This window comes from Pituophis catenifer, unplaced genomic scaffold (assembly GCF_029215685.1).
Source record: "Pituophis catenifer annectens isolate HBS135680 unplaced genomic scaffold, rPitCat1.0.hap2 SCAF_10, whole genome shotgun sequence".
In the NCBI taxonomy this organism is placed as follows: Eukaryota; Metazoa; Chordata; class Lepidosauria; order Squamata; family Colubridae; genus Pituophis; species Pituophis catenifer.
In genome coordinates, this window is record NW_027256890.1 from 24830810 (window position 1) to 24846857 (window position 16048).

The following is a 16048-nucleotide window of genomic DNA, read 5'->3' on the forward strand; positions in this document are numbered from 1 at the left end:
TTATTGCCATGGACTCAAAAGCCCGATTGAATTTATTATCAGGGGAATGTCTTATTTTTTGGGGGAAACGGTATATATATTTTAACTGGTAGTCTATATGATGTAGACTTCACTGCTTACCTTTTGTTGATTTGCAAAAATTATTGGCAGCCCCTGATCCACACAGTTTTCTTAAGCAAGCAGGCTCCTCTTGATCTGTTTTTGGAATTTTCTATTTTCCTTAAAAAAGAAAAGAAAAGAAATACATAATGCCTTTCACTCATGAAACTCGTATAGGTTATGAATCTGCATACAAATTACCAATAATATCCTTACACGTCCATCTTTATAACCATATTTGTACAAACGGACTTTGAGGGAGATGAATAGTCTTGAAACATGAAATATAAATAAATACCTTAAAATATGTTTTGTGTCATTAACCTATTTGTATGCTGAAATGCAATATTAGACTCTGCATGAATGAGCTTTATCAAATGGTTATCAAATTATTCAGATTATCTATATATATAAAAGCGAAAACCACTCACGCATTAATCATGAAATCTCCAGAACTGTAAAGCCTACAAACTTGAAATTTGCCACGTATGTTCCTCTTGGCTTCTAGGTGCTCACTAAGAGAGGCTTTTTCGAAATGACCATTAGAGCATTAGTATTTCCTATATTATTATAACACATTCTGATGCTAAGGAGTTGTACTCCCCCTCCCCACCTCAAAAGAAATCTGTTCCAAATGCAAAACACAAGCAGAGGAGAGTCGTTTCACTTTCAGTTTTACTTTCACAGCTTTACTACAGAACAGTTGAGCTAAGCCACGCCCAGCCTCCTTCCTTTCTCCTTCTTGCTCACACAGCAAATACTCTGAGTTTCCAAACACCCCTCAACACTCACACACTGACAGGATGCTAGCCAGATGACTACCGATGGATGCTCCGGGCTGGGACATTCTGCTCCCCCTCTGTTCCAACTGCCAGTTACATGATATTAACACATTCTGATGCTACGGAGTTACACATTTCACATTAAATTTCAGGCTGCAAGTATCAATTTATTAAGCCCAAGCACATAGTTTCGTAGCGAAGCACAGGCGTCCAGCTAGTTCTATATAACAAGATGACAGTCAAGCCAAAGCCTATACAGTAGTTCTTAACTAACAACCACAACCAAGCCCAAAATTTATGTTGCTAAGTGAGATCCATTCGTTTACTGACCATTCAAATTTACAACAGCACTGAAAAAGTGACTTACCACCGTTTTTACACTTCAACCATTGCAGCATTCCTCCGTGGTCACATGATCAAAATTCAGGCCCTTGGCAAGTGACTCATATTTATGACGGCTGCAGGGTCCCAAGGTTGCGTGATCCCCTTTTTACGACCTGACAAGCAAAGTCAATGGGTAAGCCACTTAACAGCCATGTGTGATTAACTTAACAACTGCAGTGATTCCCTTAATGGAGGCAAGAAAGGTCGTTAAATGGGGCAAAACTCACTTTGAACAGCTGTCTCACTTAGCAACAGAGATTTTGGGTTGAATTGTGGTCGTAAATTGAGGATTTGCCTGCACCTCGTGCTAGTAAGAATCTCTACGTTGGATAAATCTGTTTCTAACATGGATTTCCACCATGGATTTCTACTTTGACCCAACCTAGAAAACTTAAAATGTCAAACCACCTTAATAGCAATGAAGACTAGGATACTTTTCGAAGAAAGGATTCAGGGCGTCTATTGGTTAAGGTACAAATATTCATATTAGAAGAGGGTGTGCTTTAATCCCATTTTTAAAATCCAACTTGTTAGGAAATGGTGGCCAAATTCTTGCTATTGCATCTCTGGAGAGAGAGAAAAAATCTTCCCTTTGGCCTATTTGCAAAATGGGAAATGTTTTATCCCTCCAAACAGTGTGAATTTAAAACCCATTAGGATTATAGCAGAGAGAGATTTAGAATTTGTCAATATTTGGGTGGTGTAGGAATCCATCTACTGACTCAAGTATGCTGACATCGTTCTCCCGAGGGACAGAATAACGTGGGTTTACCTGATGTAAGGGTGGAGTACCGGTTGCCAAATTAGTAAATCCTGACTAAAAGGCAAGAAGCGGGCAAATTAAGGAGCTGTAATAATTAACATATTTCTACATCGAGTTGTAGAACGTGTTCAGAAATCTTGGGTTTTGCTTGTCAAGGTTCCTTGTCAGTCTTCAGTTTCTTGATTCATGTCGGGTTGCCTGTGGCTTCTGAAGATTTCTTGAGTGGGAACTCAAAAGACTATTCCAGAATTAGACAGTTGAAGTACAGAAATTTTTTTCCATGTTGTAATTGTCGGTTTCTTTCTATAGCTCGTGGCAAACCTTTCAGTTGTACAGGTTCCATTATCCCCAGCCAGCAGGGCCATTATTAAGTACAATTGATGTAGGGCCGTGATGGCAAACCTATGACACGTGAGTTTAGCTCCAGTGCGAGCTGATTTTCGGGCCTTCTGGGCCCACCAAAAGTAGGGAAACAGGCTGTTTCCTGCCTCCGGAGGGCCTCGGGGGGGTGGTGGGGAAGGCCCTTTATTCTCTCTCCCCAGCTCCAGAGCCTTTCTAGGAGTCTGGGGAGGGAGAAAACAGCCTTCCCCACCCCCCAGGAGGGTCCCACTGGAAATTGGCAAATGGGCTGTTTCCTGCCTCCAGAGGGCCTGGGGGGGGTTGGGGAAGGCTGTTTTCACCCTCCCCAGACTCCTAGAAAGGCTCTGGAGGCTAGGGAGAGCAAAAAAACAGGCCTACCGTGCTGGAAGCGTGGAGCTGGTGGTCTCACAAATGCGTGGAGGCAGGGCGCATAGAATTATGGGTGCAGGCACGTGTCCCCCCCTGACCAGCTCCTGGCACGCGATGGCGAAAAGGTTAGCCATCACTGATGTAGGGGTTTCTACTACCCTTTTGTTAAACCGATACAGAAGCTGTTTTCGTCGCTTGTCCTATGATGGTTTGGGCCTGAAAGGGCTCGACTAGTTCCCTGCTGATTTTTAAAAGAATAAAGATTGGCTTGCCGTCTGCCCCAAGATGCATTCAACCTAACAGACGTTTTGAAATGCTGCATCAGCTGCCGCTGCCAGACAAATATGAATTATGCAACGTTATGGTCCGTTCGGATTTTTTTTTTTTCTTGGAAGCCGTACATTAAATATCGAATCGCTTCTGTTTTAGAACAAAGCGGAGGACTTGGAAAGTTAATTCACACTTTTTTTTTTTTTTGTTCCGGAAATGTAACGTTCTCGAATAGGCAGCTCAAGGCAAGAAATCACATATTTTTCTTTTCTGGATTGAAATGGAATCGCCAATTCTCGCCTTAGCCAGCACGAATGAGTTTAGGCTATGTTTTCTTCCCCTGAATGCCAGTTTTCACTTCGCCTAACCTGGCTTAGAACATACCCTGTTTCCCCCAAAATAAGACATTATCCCCTGATAATAAGCCCAACCGGGCCTTTGAGCGCATGACAATAAGGCCAAGCGCTTATTCCAGGGTTCAAAAAAAAATATAAGACAGGGTCTTATTTTCGGGGAAACATGGTAGAGTTTCCTACTATTCCTCTATTATTGAGTTGGAAGGGATCTTGGAGGTCTTCTAGTCCAACCCCATCTCGAGCAGGAGACCCTATAGCAGTGATGGCGAACCTATGGCACACGTGCCAGAGGTTGCACGAAGGGCCTTTTCTGTGGGCACATGCGCCATCACCAGCTGCTTTTCTCATTTCTGGTGCGCATGTGCACACTTGCCAGCTGGTCTTCGCAGGTGCTGGAGCACCGGAAAATGGCCTGAAAACGGCCCAAAAAGCAGCCTGAAAATGACCCAAAAAACAGGCCAGCTGATCTTCAGATTTACAGTGCTCCAGCACACGCGAAGACCAGCTGGCAAGCGTGCACATGCGCACACCAGAAACCCAAAGACCAGCTGACTGGCACACACATGCGCACCAGCTAGCTGCTTTTCAGGTTTCCGGCACTCCAGCGCGCGTGCATGCACATGCATACGTGTTCCGGTTTGGGCACTCGGTGCCAAAAAGGTTTTCCATCACTGCCCTAGACCATTTCAGACAAATGGCTGTCTGAAATCCTCCAGCGACGGAGCACCCACAGCTTCTGAAGGCCAAGACGTTCCATAGGTTGATTGTTCTCACTGTCAAGAAATTTCTCCTTAGTTCTAGGTTGCTTCTCTCTTTGTTTAGTTCCCGCCCATTGTTTCTCATCTTGCCTTTTGGTGCTTTGGGAAATAGTTCAATCCCCTCGTCCTCGTAGGAGCCCCTCAAATATCGGAAGACTGCTATCCTGTCTCCCATAGTCCTTCTTTTCATTAGACTAGACAGACCCAAATTCCTGTAACCAGAGGTGATATTCAGCCGGTTTGGAGCAGTTCACCCGAACCGGTAGTGGAAATCGCAGGCGGGCCCGCCCACCTCCACCAGCTCTATGCTGTCCTATTAAGGTATGTTTTTGAAGCTGGGCACATGCGTGGAAGACGCGTGACACAGCGCATGTGTCAGCGTCTCACCGCTGGCATAGAGAGGAGAGAGATAAGCCCTGAACTTTTGCCTGCTAAATCCCTTTGAAGCTGGGTCGTCATGGAAATGAAGGGAGGGGGGGACATTCCTGTGAAATGACGAGACAAGAAGTCTCAGTACAGTGACTTGGAAGATAGCCAATGAGAAGCAGATAATTGGGGATCGGAAAGGGAGGGATTGGGGGCAAAAGGTCAGTCTTGTCCGCATCGAGTCATGATCCGGTTGCTGTGCTCAAATAAAGAGAAGATTTCCTTAAAGATTGGCAGTTTGGAAATTCATTTATTTTGAGATAGCTTTGAAGTCTGACAGCGTGCACGGAAGACCGTACGCATGCATGAAAGTGTCATTTGCGCACGCTCACATTTGCAAACCGGTAGGGAAGGTAAGTGTATACTACCCCTGCCTGTAACCGGTCTGTCCAGTCTCTCAAACTACGGTTTGATTGATGCTTCCAAAAGATTTGGATGCAGATTAATTGACAGAGACCGAGTTTGACCAACTATGACTGCAATAGTTAGTCCATGGGAAGGAACCCTACCTTCATTAAGAGTTGGAAGGAAGCAACGGAGTCTCATAAACCTTTCTCGAAGAACAAATCACAACTTGGTTATACCTACCCGATCTGCCCACCTAGGTTCACTTATTGTACTTGGAAAACTACAGTTTAAAAGTTCAGTTCTTATTAATTAAATAAGAAATTGAAATGATAATAGGGATAAATAGAAAATCGGGGCTGCTGGAATGCCATTCTAGATTGAACTGAAAAGAGAAACAACAGGAGAGAGGGGAAGGAGTAGACAGAGAGGAAGGGAGAGGAGAGGATAGGAGAGGGAGAGAGAGAAGAAAGGGAAAAGAAGAGGAAGAAAAGGGAGGGGAAAGAGGAGCAGGAGAGAAGGTTAGAAGGGGGAAGAAGAGTGGGGGAAGGGAAGGGGAAGTAGGAAAGAAGGAGAGGAAGAACAAAGAAAGTAGGAGAAAGGAAGGAAAAGAAGGGGAGAAGAAGAAAGGGAAAAGGAGAGGAAGAAAAAGGGGAAAGGAGCAGGAGAGAAGGTTAGAAGGGGAAAGAAGGGAGGAGTGGGGGAAGGGAAGGGGAAGGAGGAAAGGGAAGGAGAGGAAGAACGAAGAAAGTAGGAAGAGATAGAGGAAGGAAGAGAAGGAAGAGAAGAAGAAAAGTTATGGCAAAATAAAGAAAGGTACAGTAAATGGTAGAAGAGCAGCCCCCAACAATTAAAAATGAAAAATGAAAGTTAAAAGATAAGATGAATGAAAAATGGTGGATAAATGACTGTACATCTAAATATGTTTATGAGAAATAAAAATAAAAACTTTTTTGGAAAAAAAAAATTTAAGAGCTTAGCGGAATGTGTAAAATCATGCCAATGTTGCTTCCCAATAAAGCATAATTAAAGGGAACGCTATCTGATCTGCGTCAAACAGGAATTTGTGCTAGGTCCACAATGAAACACTTAAAACCGTACCTTTTAAAAACCCTTTGTAATTCTTGCAATCTTCGTAAACTTTTGTGGGGAGGGAAATTATACTTCAGTCCTTAAAATCCTTAAGTGGGGTGTTTCTTACTCTTTTTGGCGAGTGATGAACTTTTTACGGAAAAACACAAGTGTTTCCTTCCACTTCTTTTGTCTTATCTTGCCACTTTAAAAAACCCCAACAATCTCACTTCCTGAGAATTAAGTAACACTAAAGAGTCTTTTGTCAGAAAACTTAAGTTTGCCCTTGGGTCATTTTTAAAGATGTTTAAAAATGAAAACATTTTCAATGTTTAATTAAAGGTGTTCTACAGTGGGAATGATCATTTCAAATCAACGCTTCCTTTGATTAGTTTTAGGCCTGAATCAGTATTTCTCAACCTTGGCAGCTTTAAGACGGCGCGGCCTTCAAACTCCCAGAATTCCCCAGCTGGGATAAATCCATGTATTTGAAAAGCTATCCAGGTTTAGAAACAAGGATGCTAAATTATGTTCTGGGAAGTACCGTGTTTCCCCGAAAATAAGACCCTGTCTTATATTTTTTTGAACCCCGAAATAAGCACTTGGCCTTATTTTCGGGGAGGTCTTATTATTTTGGGGCGCGTGGAACAAGATGGGGCTCCTTTTGCCATCTTATCTAATTTCCAGCTCTGCGTTTAAATATTTTCGGGGAGGGCTTATTTTTGGGGGGAGGCCTATTTTAGCGCATGCACTCAAAAGCCCGATTGGGCTTATTATCGGGGGAGGTCTTATTTTTGGGGAAACAGAGGGAATGAGATCAGATCCTGCCATCTATCTTCCTCTATGCTACCTCTCAGGATTATTGCAGCAGAAAAAGAGAGACTGTAATTGTAATTATGTACCTTTTATGTTCCTTGGGCAAAGGCCAGCTATAAAGGCAGCAGTGAAACGTAAGGTGGGGGGGGGGGGAAATGCCTTTTAGGCAGGAAAAAAAGCTGTGAACGTTAGGCAGGTCATCCTTGAATGGATTTTAGATCTGGACGAACCTGAGTTCGAAGGTGATGCTATAAATACGATGAGGCTCGTAAGAAGTTAGCAGTGCAAAGGACTGGCACGAAGGTCTGGATTTGCCAGCCGATGGGCGAAGCCTGCAGTCTCACAACCACTCCTTGCACATACTGCCAATGCCGCAGATCCATGATCAAAAGTCAGGTGCCTTGGTAACAGGCATGTGTAGCTGTGATGGTTTCAGCATCCTGGGTTGATCTAATTGTCTCAGCTGGCTTCCAACAAGCCGAGTCAATAGGGTAAAGCTGGATTCACTTAACTCTGAGACCTTCAGCCATTTGTTTTAACAACCGTGGCGCCCCCCTCCCAAAAAAAAAATGTGGTAAGGATGTAGAAATTCAAAGAAACGAAGGTGGCCAATCTCAATCTTTCCATCTTGTTTAACTATCCACCTGTCAGGGTTCCAAGTATAACACCCCCAACGAAAAATCTGACACCACCATCAGGTGGCATGCAACAGAACGAGTGTATTCAAAATAAGCAAATGAAAAGTATAATTAGAAAAATATTAGACTGTGCAGAGATGGATAGGTTAACGTTGACTATAAAGGATAAGGAAGAAACGGAATTCTTTTTAACATGGGATATGTTTTATCAATGGTTTGGATAAAAGAGGTGGAAGGTAGAAGATGAAAAAATAATATATATTTATAAGAAAAGAATGCCAGAAATTGTATGAATAGAATAGAATAGAATAGAATAGAATAGAATAGAATAGAATAGAATAGAATAGAATAGAATAGAATAGAATAGAATAGAATAGAATAGAATCATATTAGGAAACAGTCAATACAGTCAAACAGTCAAGTAAGCAAATATTAGTATTAATATTACAATTATTATTGTTACCAGTATTATTGCATATTATTGTTCATTTATTGGTTCGATTTATATGCTGCCCTTCTCCGGAGACTCAGGGCGGCTTACAATGCATTAAGCAATAGCCTTCATACTTTTTTTTATATATACCTGCTTATTAGGGCTTTCGCCCTCCCCCCCCCAAGCAGTGTTCTTTTTTTATACAAAGTCAGTTTATTGCCCCCACAATCCAGGTCCTCATTTTACCGACCTCGAAAGGATGGAAGGCTGAGTCAACCTTGAACCTGGTGAGATTTGAACTTGCAGTAATTGCAGGCAGCTGGTGTTACTTAACAGCACTTTAGTCTGCTGCGCCACCAAGGCTCTGCAGTATGCAATATTATTGCATATTATAAGTAAATGATGTAAGTATTTGATTACAAATAAGCAACTATTAGTATTTTAATTACGGTTGTTGTTAATATTAACTCTCACGATCAGTTTATTAATGCTTTGTATGGATAAATGGATCCAGACGATACATGCTCGTTAAGCATTTGTGTAGTTGTTTAAAGAAGAAGGAAAAAGTATAAATAGACAATTTTTTAAAAAATAATAAGCCAAAATAATGGGGTTTTGATGCTTGCAGAGGGGCGTTTGCAAGGGACTGGTAATATTTATTAGCCGGGTTTGGCACTGGCATTTTGGTTTTATTACAACCAGGAAGGCTGGTCCCAGAACACCGGACTTCAAACAGGCTCAGTGAGTGAGTGCGTTTGGCCAGGTTTCTATCCCTCGAGCCATGATTACAACAGGCTGGTTGGATAGATTATCGGGTCTTACGCAAGATACCCACATCCCTGCTTTTCCCATCTCTCTGCCTCATTTGCCCCGAGACTACAACACACGCTGTGCTTTTACACAAAGGCATTCTAGGGCAGGCTTCCAATTTCTCTCTCTACCCCCACACTCTCCCCGGCCCTCGTCACGTGTGGCTCTCTCCACTTTGATCCACGAGCCCGTGCCACGGTTGGCTCAGCAAAAAAAATGCCCATTGATCATATCATATCATATACCATATACAATTTGTCATATCCAAATATATTTTGCTTGGTTACAATTTCTGCCAAAGTGTTCTTTTTCCATATTTTTAAATCAAATCTTAGTATTTCTATTCTTATTTCTATAAACAGTATCTTCTTTCGCTCTCAAATTCTATTTTCTCCGTTTTTAATCATATATATTCTCTTTTAATTCTTTAATAATTCATTCTTCATCCTAATATATTTAAACATGTTGGGGAATGCCTTTCTTCCATTTCAACTTTTTTGCTTTACAGCAATCTTTCTTCTCTTTCTCTTCCTCTCCCTTCCTTCTTTTATGGCCTTGTAACTTCAAATGGCCACTAAATGAACTGTCGTAAGTTGACTTACATCAGTTGTATTTTCTCGTAGTAAGTGCAACAAGTGGTTGCAAGTCACCTTTTTTTTTTAAACCGCTGTTGTAACTTCAAACAGTTGCTAAACAAATAGTTCGTAAGTGAAGGACTCCTTGTACCAGTGGAGCTTGGTATTTCAAGGAGCAAGAATAGCCTCAAAGCTGGTTCTGTGGGCGAACTTACTTAACATTTTCCACTTGCCAAACTCCGGGATGAGTAGAGCCTGAAAAACAGCATTAAAACGTGAGAAACAGGCTTAAGTAAATAAAATGCACAGGTAGGATAATAAAGCTTAGATGAGAGCTAAGATTTAGACCTGATTACATCAGCACTCCTTTTTTTTTTTCTTTCTTCAGATGTTAACTTCGCCAAGCTGGTTGGCTTCCTACCAACCCACCCCACTTCGAAAAGCAGACAAAAATGTTCTTTTCTCTGTTTATTAAGTACCGTGTTTTCCCGAAAATAAGACCATGTCTTAACATTAATTTTTGCTCCAAAACACATATTAGGGCTTATTTTCTGGTTAGGTCTTATTTTGGGAGGAAATACGGTACTAAATGCATCCATCTGGCTGACAAACTTAACAGGGTTATTTTGGGGGGTAGGGCTTATATTACGAGCATCCTGAAAAAAAATCATGGTAGGGCTTATTTTTTGGTTAGGTCTTATTTTGGGGGGAAATATGGTACTAAATGCATCCATCTGGCTGATAATCTTAACTCGGGCTTATTTTGGGCGGGTAGGGCTTATATTATGAGCATCCTGAAAAAATCATGCTAGGACTTATTTTCCGGTTAGGTCTTATTTTGGGAGAAATACGGTACTAAATGCCTTCGTCTGGTTGACGATCTTAACGGGCTTATTTTTGGGGTAGGGCTTATATTACAAGCATCCTGAAAAAAATCATGCTAGGGCTTGTTTTTTTGGTTAGGTCTTATTTTTGGGGGAAATACGGTACTAAATGCATCTATCTGGCTGATAATCTTAACTCGGGTTTATTTGGGGGGGGGTAGGGCTTATGAGCATCCTGAAAACAATCATGCTAGGGCTTACTTTCGGGAAAACGGGGTAGTAACCAGTAGCATACATAAGAGACCATAAAAAAAGAGAGGCCCCAGTTGCATTTTTTAATCTCCCTGATGAGTCAGTTAGATAGCCTTTGGGTAGCTTTATTTATTTTTATTTTTATTTTTCCCCAGCCTCAGCTTCCCTTTCTGCAAAAACAGGGTTGCTGACAACACACTGCCTTGCAGGTGGGGCATATAAATGGTTGCTTGGCAAATTAAATTAGCACTTCATTCGCAAATCCAAAGAGCGGCCCGAAATATTTGAGTAGGCCGCTCCCTTCGCTCTTGATGAATCAAGAAAAATGTGACTTGCTTTATTGGGGCGTTTTTGATAGCTCAGCACCGGTTTATTCAGGAGCTCGACGTATTTAAAGCATTTCGTAGGCCACTCGAATTAAATGAAAACGGCCAGAAATTGACGCTCAATTTTGCCCGTGGTTTGAACCGTTTTGCGCTCACGCCGTCTGCGCCCATCAATAGTTATTTTCTTTGAATGAACCTTTTCCCGGTGTTTTTAAAAGCTTTAGCACAGTGGCTTCACTTCAGTGGTGGAATTCAAATTTTTTTTACTGCCGGTGCTGTGGGCGTGGCTTGGTGTGCATGGCAGGGGAAGGATATTGCAAAATCCCCATTCACGCCCCACTCCTGGGGGAAAGATACTGCAAAATCCCCATTCCCTCCACACTCCTGGGGGAAGGATACTGCAAAATCCCCATTCCCTCCCCACTCCTGGGGGAAGGATACTGCAAAATGCCCATTCCCACCCCACTCTGGGGCCAGCCAGAGGTGGTATTTGCCGGTTCTCCGAACTACTCAAACTTTCCGCTACCGGTTCGCCAGAACCTGCTGGATTTCACCCCTGCTTCACTTGAATAGAAATCCCAGCTGAGGGAAGCCACCAAAAAGAACCATCCAGAACCTCTGCATTACTCACCACCACCGCCACCGGGTTGCAAATCTTTTTCAAGGGCCCATAAACCGAAATAAACATTCCCTCTCATCTTGTGACCAAATGAGACTGAATTGCTCCTTTGGAGGAGGACTGCTGAGGTCGGAGACATCCTGGCAGGGAGGGGAAGGATTATAACCAGCTTTATTAAAAAAAGAAAAAAAGCTTTCTCATTATTCATTTATTCCAAGCGATGCACCTTTTCTAATAAACGCAGCCTGTACGTGTGCTACCCTGTAACGCTGCACGCTGGAGCCAGAGGGGGTGTGGGGTGGGGGTTGAAGCACATTGCCAAGGATGTACAATGTGCTTTTTATGAAAAGCAGAGACTTCCCCCGTGCCCCCTGCAGTGTCCCCAGGTGCCAACCCCCCCCCAACCCGATTTGTCAACTGGCCTTTGGCAAAGATAAGAGTCCGTCTTCATGGCTGATTAAATAGATTGCGTGTTGAAATTTTAGGGGTGAAGAGGGGGCGAAGATGCTTTTAATGCTGGGCACCATGCCAAAACCATTGCTAAATTGGTACATCTCGAGTTTGGGCACATTACTAATCTTTCCTTCCTTCCTTCCTTCCTTCCTTCCTTCCTTCCTTCCTTCCTTCTCTTCCTTCCTTCCTTTCTCTTTCCTTCCTTCCTCCCCTTCTTCCTTCCTTCCTTCCTTCCTCTTCCTCCCTTCCTTTTTCTTCCTTCCTTCCTCCCCTTCTTCCTTCCTTCCTTCCTTCCTTCCTCTTCCTTTCTCTTCCTTCCTTCCTTCCTTTTTCTTCCTTCCTTCCTCTTCCTTTCTCTTCCTTCCTTCCTTTTTCTTTGTTCCTCCCTTCCTTCTTTCTTTCTTTCTCTTCCTTCCTTCCCTCCTTTTTCTTCCTTCCTTCCTCTTCCTTTCTCTTCCTTCCTTCCTTTTTCTTTGTTCCTCCCTTCCTTCTTTCTTTCTTTCTCTTCCTTCCTTCCCTCCTTCCTTTTTCTTTCCTTCCTTCCTCCCCTTCTTCCTTTCTCTTCCTCCCTTCCTTTTTCTTCCTTCCTCCCTCCCCTTCTTCCTTCCTTCCTCTTCCTTTCTCTTCCTTCCTTCCTTCCTTTTTCTTTGTTCCTTCCTTTCTTTCCCTTCCTTCCTTCCTTCCTTCCTTCCTTCCTTCCTTCCTTCCTTCCTTCCTTCCTTCCTTCCTTCCTTCCTTCCAAACTGTTTGAGGTTGGAGAAAGGTTGGATAAATCTCTGGGTCATTTTCCCCCACCCCCCACCCCATCTAGCATGCTCTCAGGAAGATAGTTGCCAAGCCGAACCAGTTGCGCATTCTTTGAGATTTGTCTGTTTCACCCAAAACCAAAAGATTGACTTGGAGAGCTGAGGATGGGGACTTTGGGGAGGTTGTGTATGGTGTTAGAATTTTGTAACGTCGGGAAGGGAACGGGCCTTGGAAAGATCATTTGATCCAACCTTTGGGGACCCCTGATTTAATCCATCCCTTGCCATAGTAATGTCCATTCCTAGAGCGCCTCCCTTCCCCCCCCCCCCTTAAAATAGCCAAACCTCTACTGAGCTGTGGTGGTGCAGTGGTATAATGAGGTACTGCAGGCTACTTCTGCTGACTGCAGTTTGGCACTTCGATTCTGGCAACCAGGCTCAAGGTTGACGCAGCTTTCTGTCCTTCCGAGGTCGGTAAAAGAGTTGGGAGGGACCTTGGAAGTCTTCTGGTCCAACCCCCTGCTCGAGCAGGAGACCCTATAACATTTCAGACGAATGTTTCTCCAATCTCTTCTTTAAAAACTCCATTTGTTGGGAAAGGGAAGGAAGGAAGGAAGGATAAAGGAGTTGGAAGGGACCTTGGAGGTCTTCTAGTCCAACCCCCTGCTCAGGCAGGAAACGCCTAGATCAAGGGCCACCTCTGTTGTGGCTTTTCATGACGTCCAAACAAAAGGTGCTTCTTCGCTACTTAAAAATTAATTTTTTAAAAAACCGAATCACTTAAGTTAATGCTCATGTTCCACGCCTGTCCTTTTTACCTTCTGGAGCAGCTGGGTAAGAGCTGGGCAGTTGCCCTACGTTTCATACGTACTTTTACATCAAGGTGAGTGAGCAGCCTCCCATTCTCCCACCACCACCATCCCCTCCGCCGCCGTTTTCCAGTTCGGGCACCTGAGAACAGGTGTCTTGGCGCCTTCCTGATTAACCGTATACTTGCTTGCCTCCTTTTTTTAGGCTTAAACCACGTCTCATCCTCTGTATTTCCCTTTCAGATTCCTTTGTTACTTCCTCTCAGCCTGTCTCTCTCTTTTCGACCTCACAAGGCAAGTCTGTCATTTTCTTGTACAATCCCACCCACCCACCCACCCTGCTTCTGAAAGAAAAATGTTGAAAGAGGCTGTAACTGAGGGGACCAGAAAAGTTTTATTTTTTCCCCCTTTTCAGTCCATCCGCAAACAGGACCTCCCAAGGCTGCTGGGTGACGCGTCCATTCCCATGGCTTGTTCGTCCGTGATCTTCCCTTAAAAATCCATTTCCGGTCAAAAGGCTTAAGCATTTGGAATTGGGGGAAAAAAGTAGTAGCAAAAAAAACTTTTGAAAAAGTTGTCCGAAAGATGCTTTTTTTTCCTCTCTCTCTCTCCAGGTTCAGAGTGACTGAGAATCTCTTAACAGACTTTTGAAAAAGTTGACAAGCCAGTTTGCTGAGCCTGGATGGAGCAAAATTGGCAATGAGCTTTTATTTTTATTTTTTATTTATTTATTTTTTTTAAAAAAAAGGAAAAAAAGTTAGGTTGCATCCGTCAGGCGAGGCCTTTCCCGTGAATTCAAGGAAAGTGGATAATTTTTGATCGATGTGATTCTGTTTTTTTATTTATTTATTCATTTTTATATGCCACCCTTCTCCGGAGACTCAGAGCGGCTTACAATGCGTTAAGCAATAGCCTTCATACTTTTGTATATTTTATACAAAGTCAGTTTATGGCCCCACAAACTGGGTCCTCATTTTACCCACCTTAGAAAGGATGGAAGGCTGAGTCGACCTTGAGCCTGGGGAGAATTGAACTCGCAGTAATTGCAGGCAGCTGGATGTTAAATGCTGCCTTAGTAGGAGGCATTAGCCTCCTACGCCACTCAGGCTCCTGTTTGCAGGAGAAACAGAGAGATGTGAGCAGGGGGCCTCCAAGGAGGGTCGGACTAGATGACCTCCAAGGTCCCTTCCCACTCTGTTACTGTTACATTTGTTACAAGGGTGCTGAGGGAGTTGAGCAGCGAATCTGCAAAGCTTGGAGGGGAAAATCTCAAGCCAATAATCTTTCTAAACAGTAAAGCTTTTGATCGTTTTCAGAAGGATCAAGATCTCAATTGTCTATCAAGTCATGTGCTTTTCCAAGCCAGTCTCTCTCTTGCCAAAGTTGTTTTTCCTGTCTGGGTTATCTTTTCCAGTAGAACCAACAAATCTGAAGAAAGCTAGATTGGGGGAGGAGGATCTGTAGTAGTGATTCTCAAATTTGGCCACTCTAAAAGGGGTGGACTTCAACTCCCACAATTTCCCAGCCAGCATACTTCAAGGTATGTGGACTACAGCTTCCAGAATTCCACACATCTTTAAGCTGCTGAAGTTAAGAAACACTGGCTTATTATCGGGGAGACTCCAAATGTGGCAACTCTTAAGAGGTGTGGACTTCAACTCCCAGAATTCCCCCAACCAGCATGGCTGGCTGACAGGAGAATTCTGGGAGTTGAAGTCCACACGTCTTAAAATTGCCCAAGTTTGGAGATCCCTGGTCTATAAGACAACGTTACCTTTACATGAGTAGGATTTTGCTTGCTAGTCTTTGAACTGATTAATTTTCTGACTTTTTGTTCTGGAGAACTCCACGTTTTTCTTGGAGAACAGGTTCGCCCATCATGATAAATCACGCATTTCATGTTACCCTGTTTCCCCTAAAATAAGACTCAGCTGGAAAATAAGCCCTAGTGTTGATTTTTCAGGATGCTTGCAATATAAGCCCTACCCCAAAAATAAGCCCCAGTTAAGATTGTCAGCCAGATGGATGCATTTAGTACTGTATTTCCTCCCCAAAATAAGATCTAACTGGGAAATAAGCCCTAATGCGTCTTTTGGAGTAAAAACTAATATAAGACCTGGTCTTATTTTGGGGGAAACACAGTAGATTTGCGTGTTGTATGAACCTGGCCATTGTAGTATGTAAACTTTCGTTTAAAATAAAACTAGCAGGATGTGTCAGCCCCATAGAACTAAGGAGAAATTTCCTGACACTGAGAACAATTAATCAGTGGAACAGCCTGCCACCAGAAGTTGTGAATGCTCCAACACTGAAAGTTTTGAAGAAGAGGTTGGATAACCATTTGTCTGAAGTGGTGTAGGGCTTCCTGCCTAAACGGGGTTGGACTAGAAGATCTCCAAGGTCCCTTCCGACTCTGTTACTGCTTTAAATGCAACGATCTCCTTAAACAGCTGTGGCAAGATAAGCCTCAAAAACGGGGCAGAAACTCGCTTAACAGACGCTTCATTGAGCAACATACATTTTTGGGCTCAAGGGTGGTCGTAACTCGAGGACTACCTGTATATGCCACCAGCTTCATTGCTCTGAGCATCCTGCATATTCCCAAATAGCTGAGCTGTCTCCTGGGGGGGGGGTGCAATTTCTTCACCCGTGAGAGTCACATTTCTTAATGCTCTACCCTGGAGCCCACCTGCTTCACAAAGGATTCTTGATAGACAGTCCTAAAATTGGCAGTTTTTTTTTTTCTCCCAATAATGGACAATTG

The 16048-nt window shown here is 43.2% G+C and overlaps 1 protein-coding gene across 3 annotated transcripts in view; it reads left to right on the forward strand.

Annotated features, from left to right (window-relative positions):
• RTN3 (reticulon 3) overlaps positions 1–16048 on the forward strand; it is a 51332-nt gene that overhangs the window by 6132 nt on the left and 29152 nt on the right. For 2 of the 3 annotated variants that reach the window (XM_070951634.1, XM_070951635.1), the window contains exon 2: positions 13528–13578. The exons of the other annotated variant lie outside the window; for it this stretch is intronic. In XM_070951634.1, coding sequence (XP_070807735.1) covers positions 13528–13578 — 51 coding nt within the window. The remainder of the gene's footprint in view (positions 1–13527; positions 13579–16048) is intronic. 3 annotated transcript variants of the gene reach the window in all.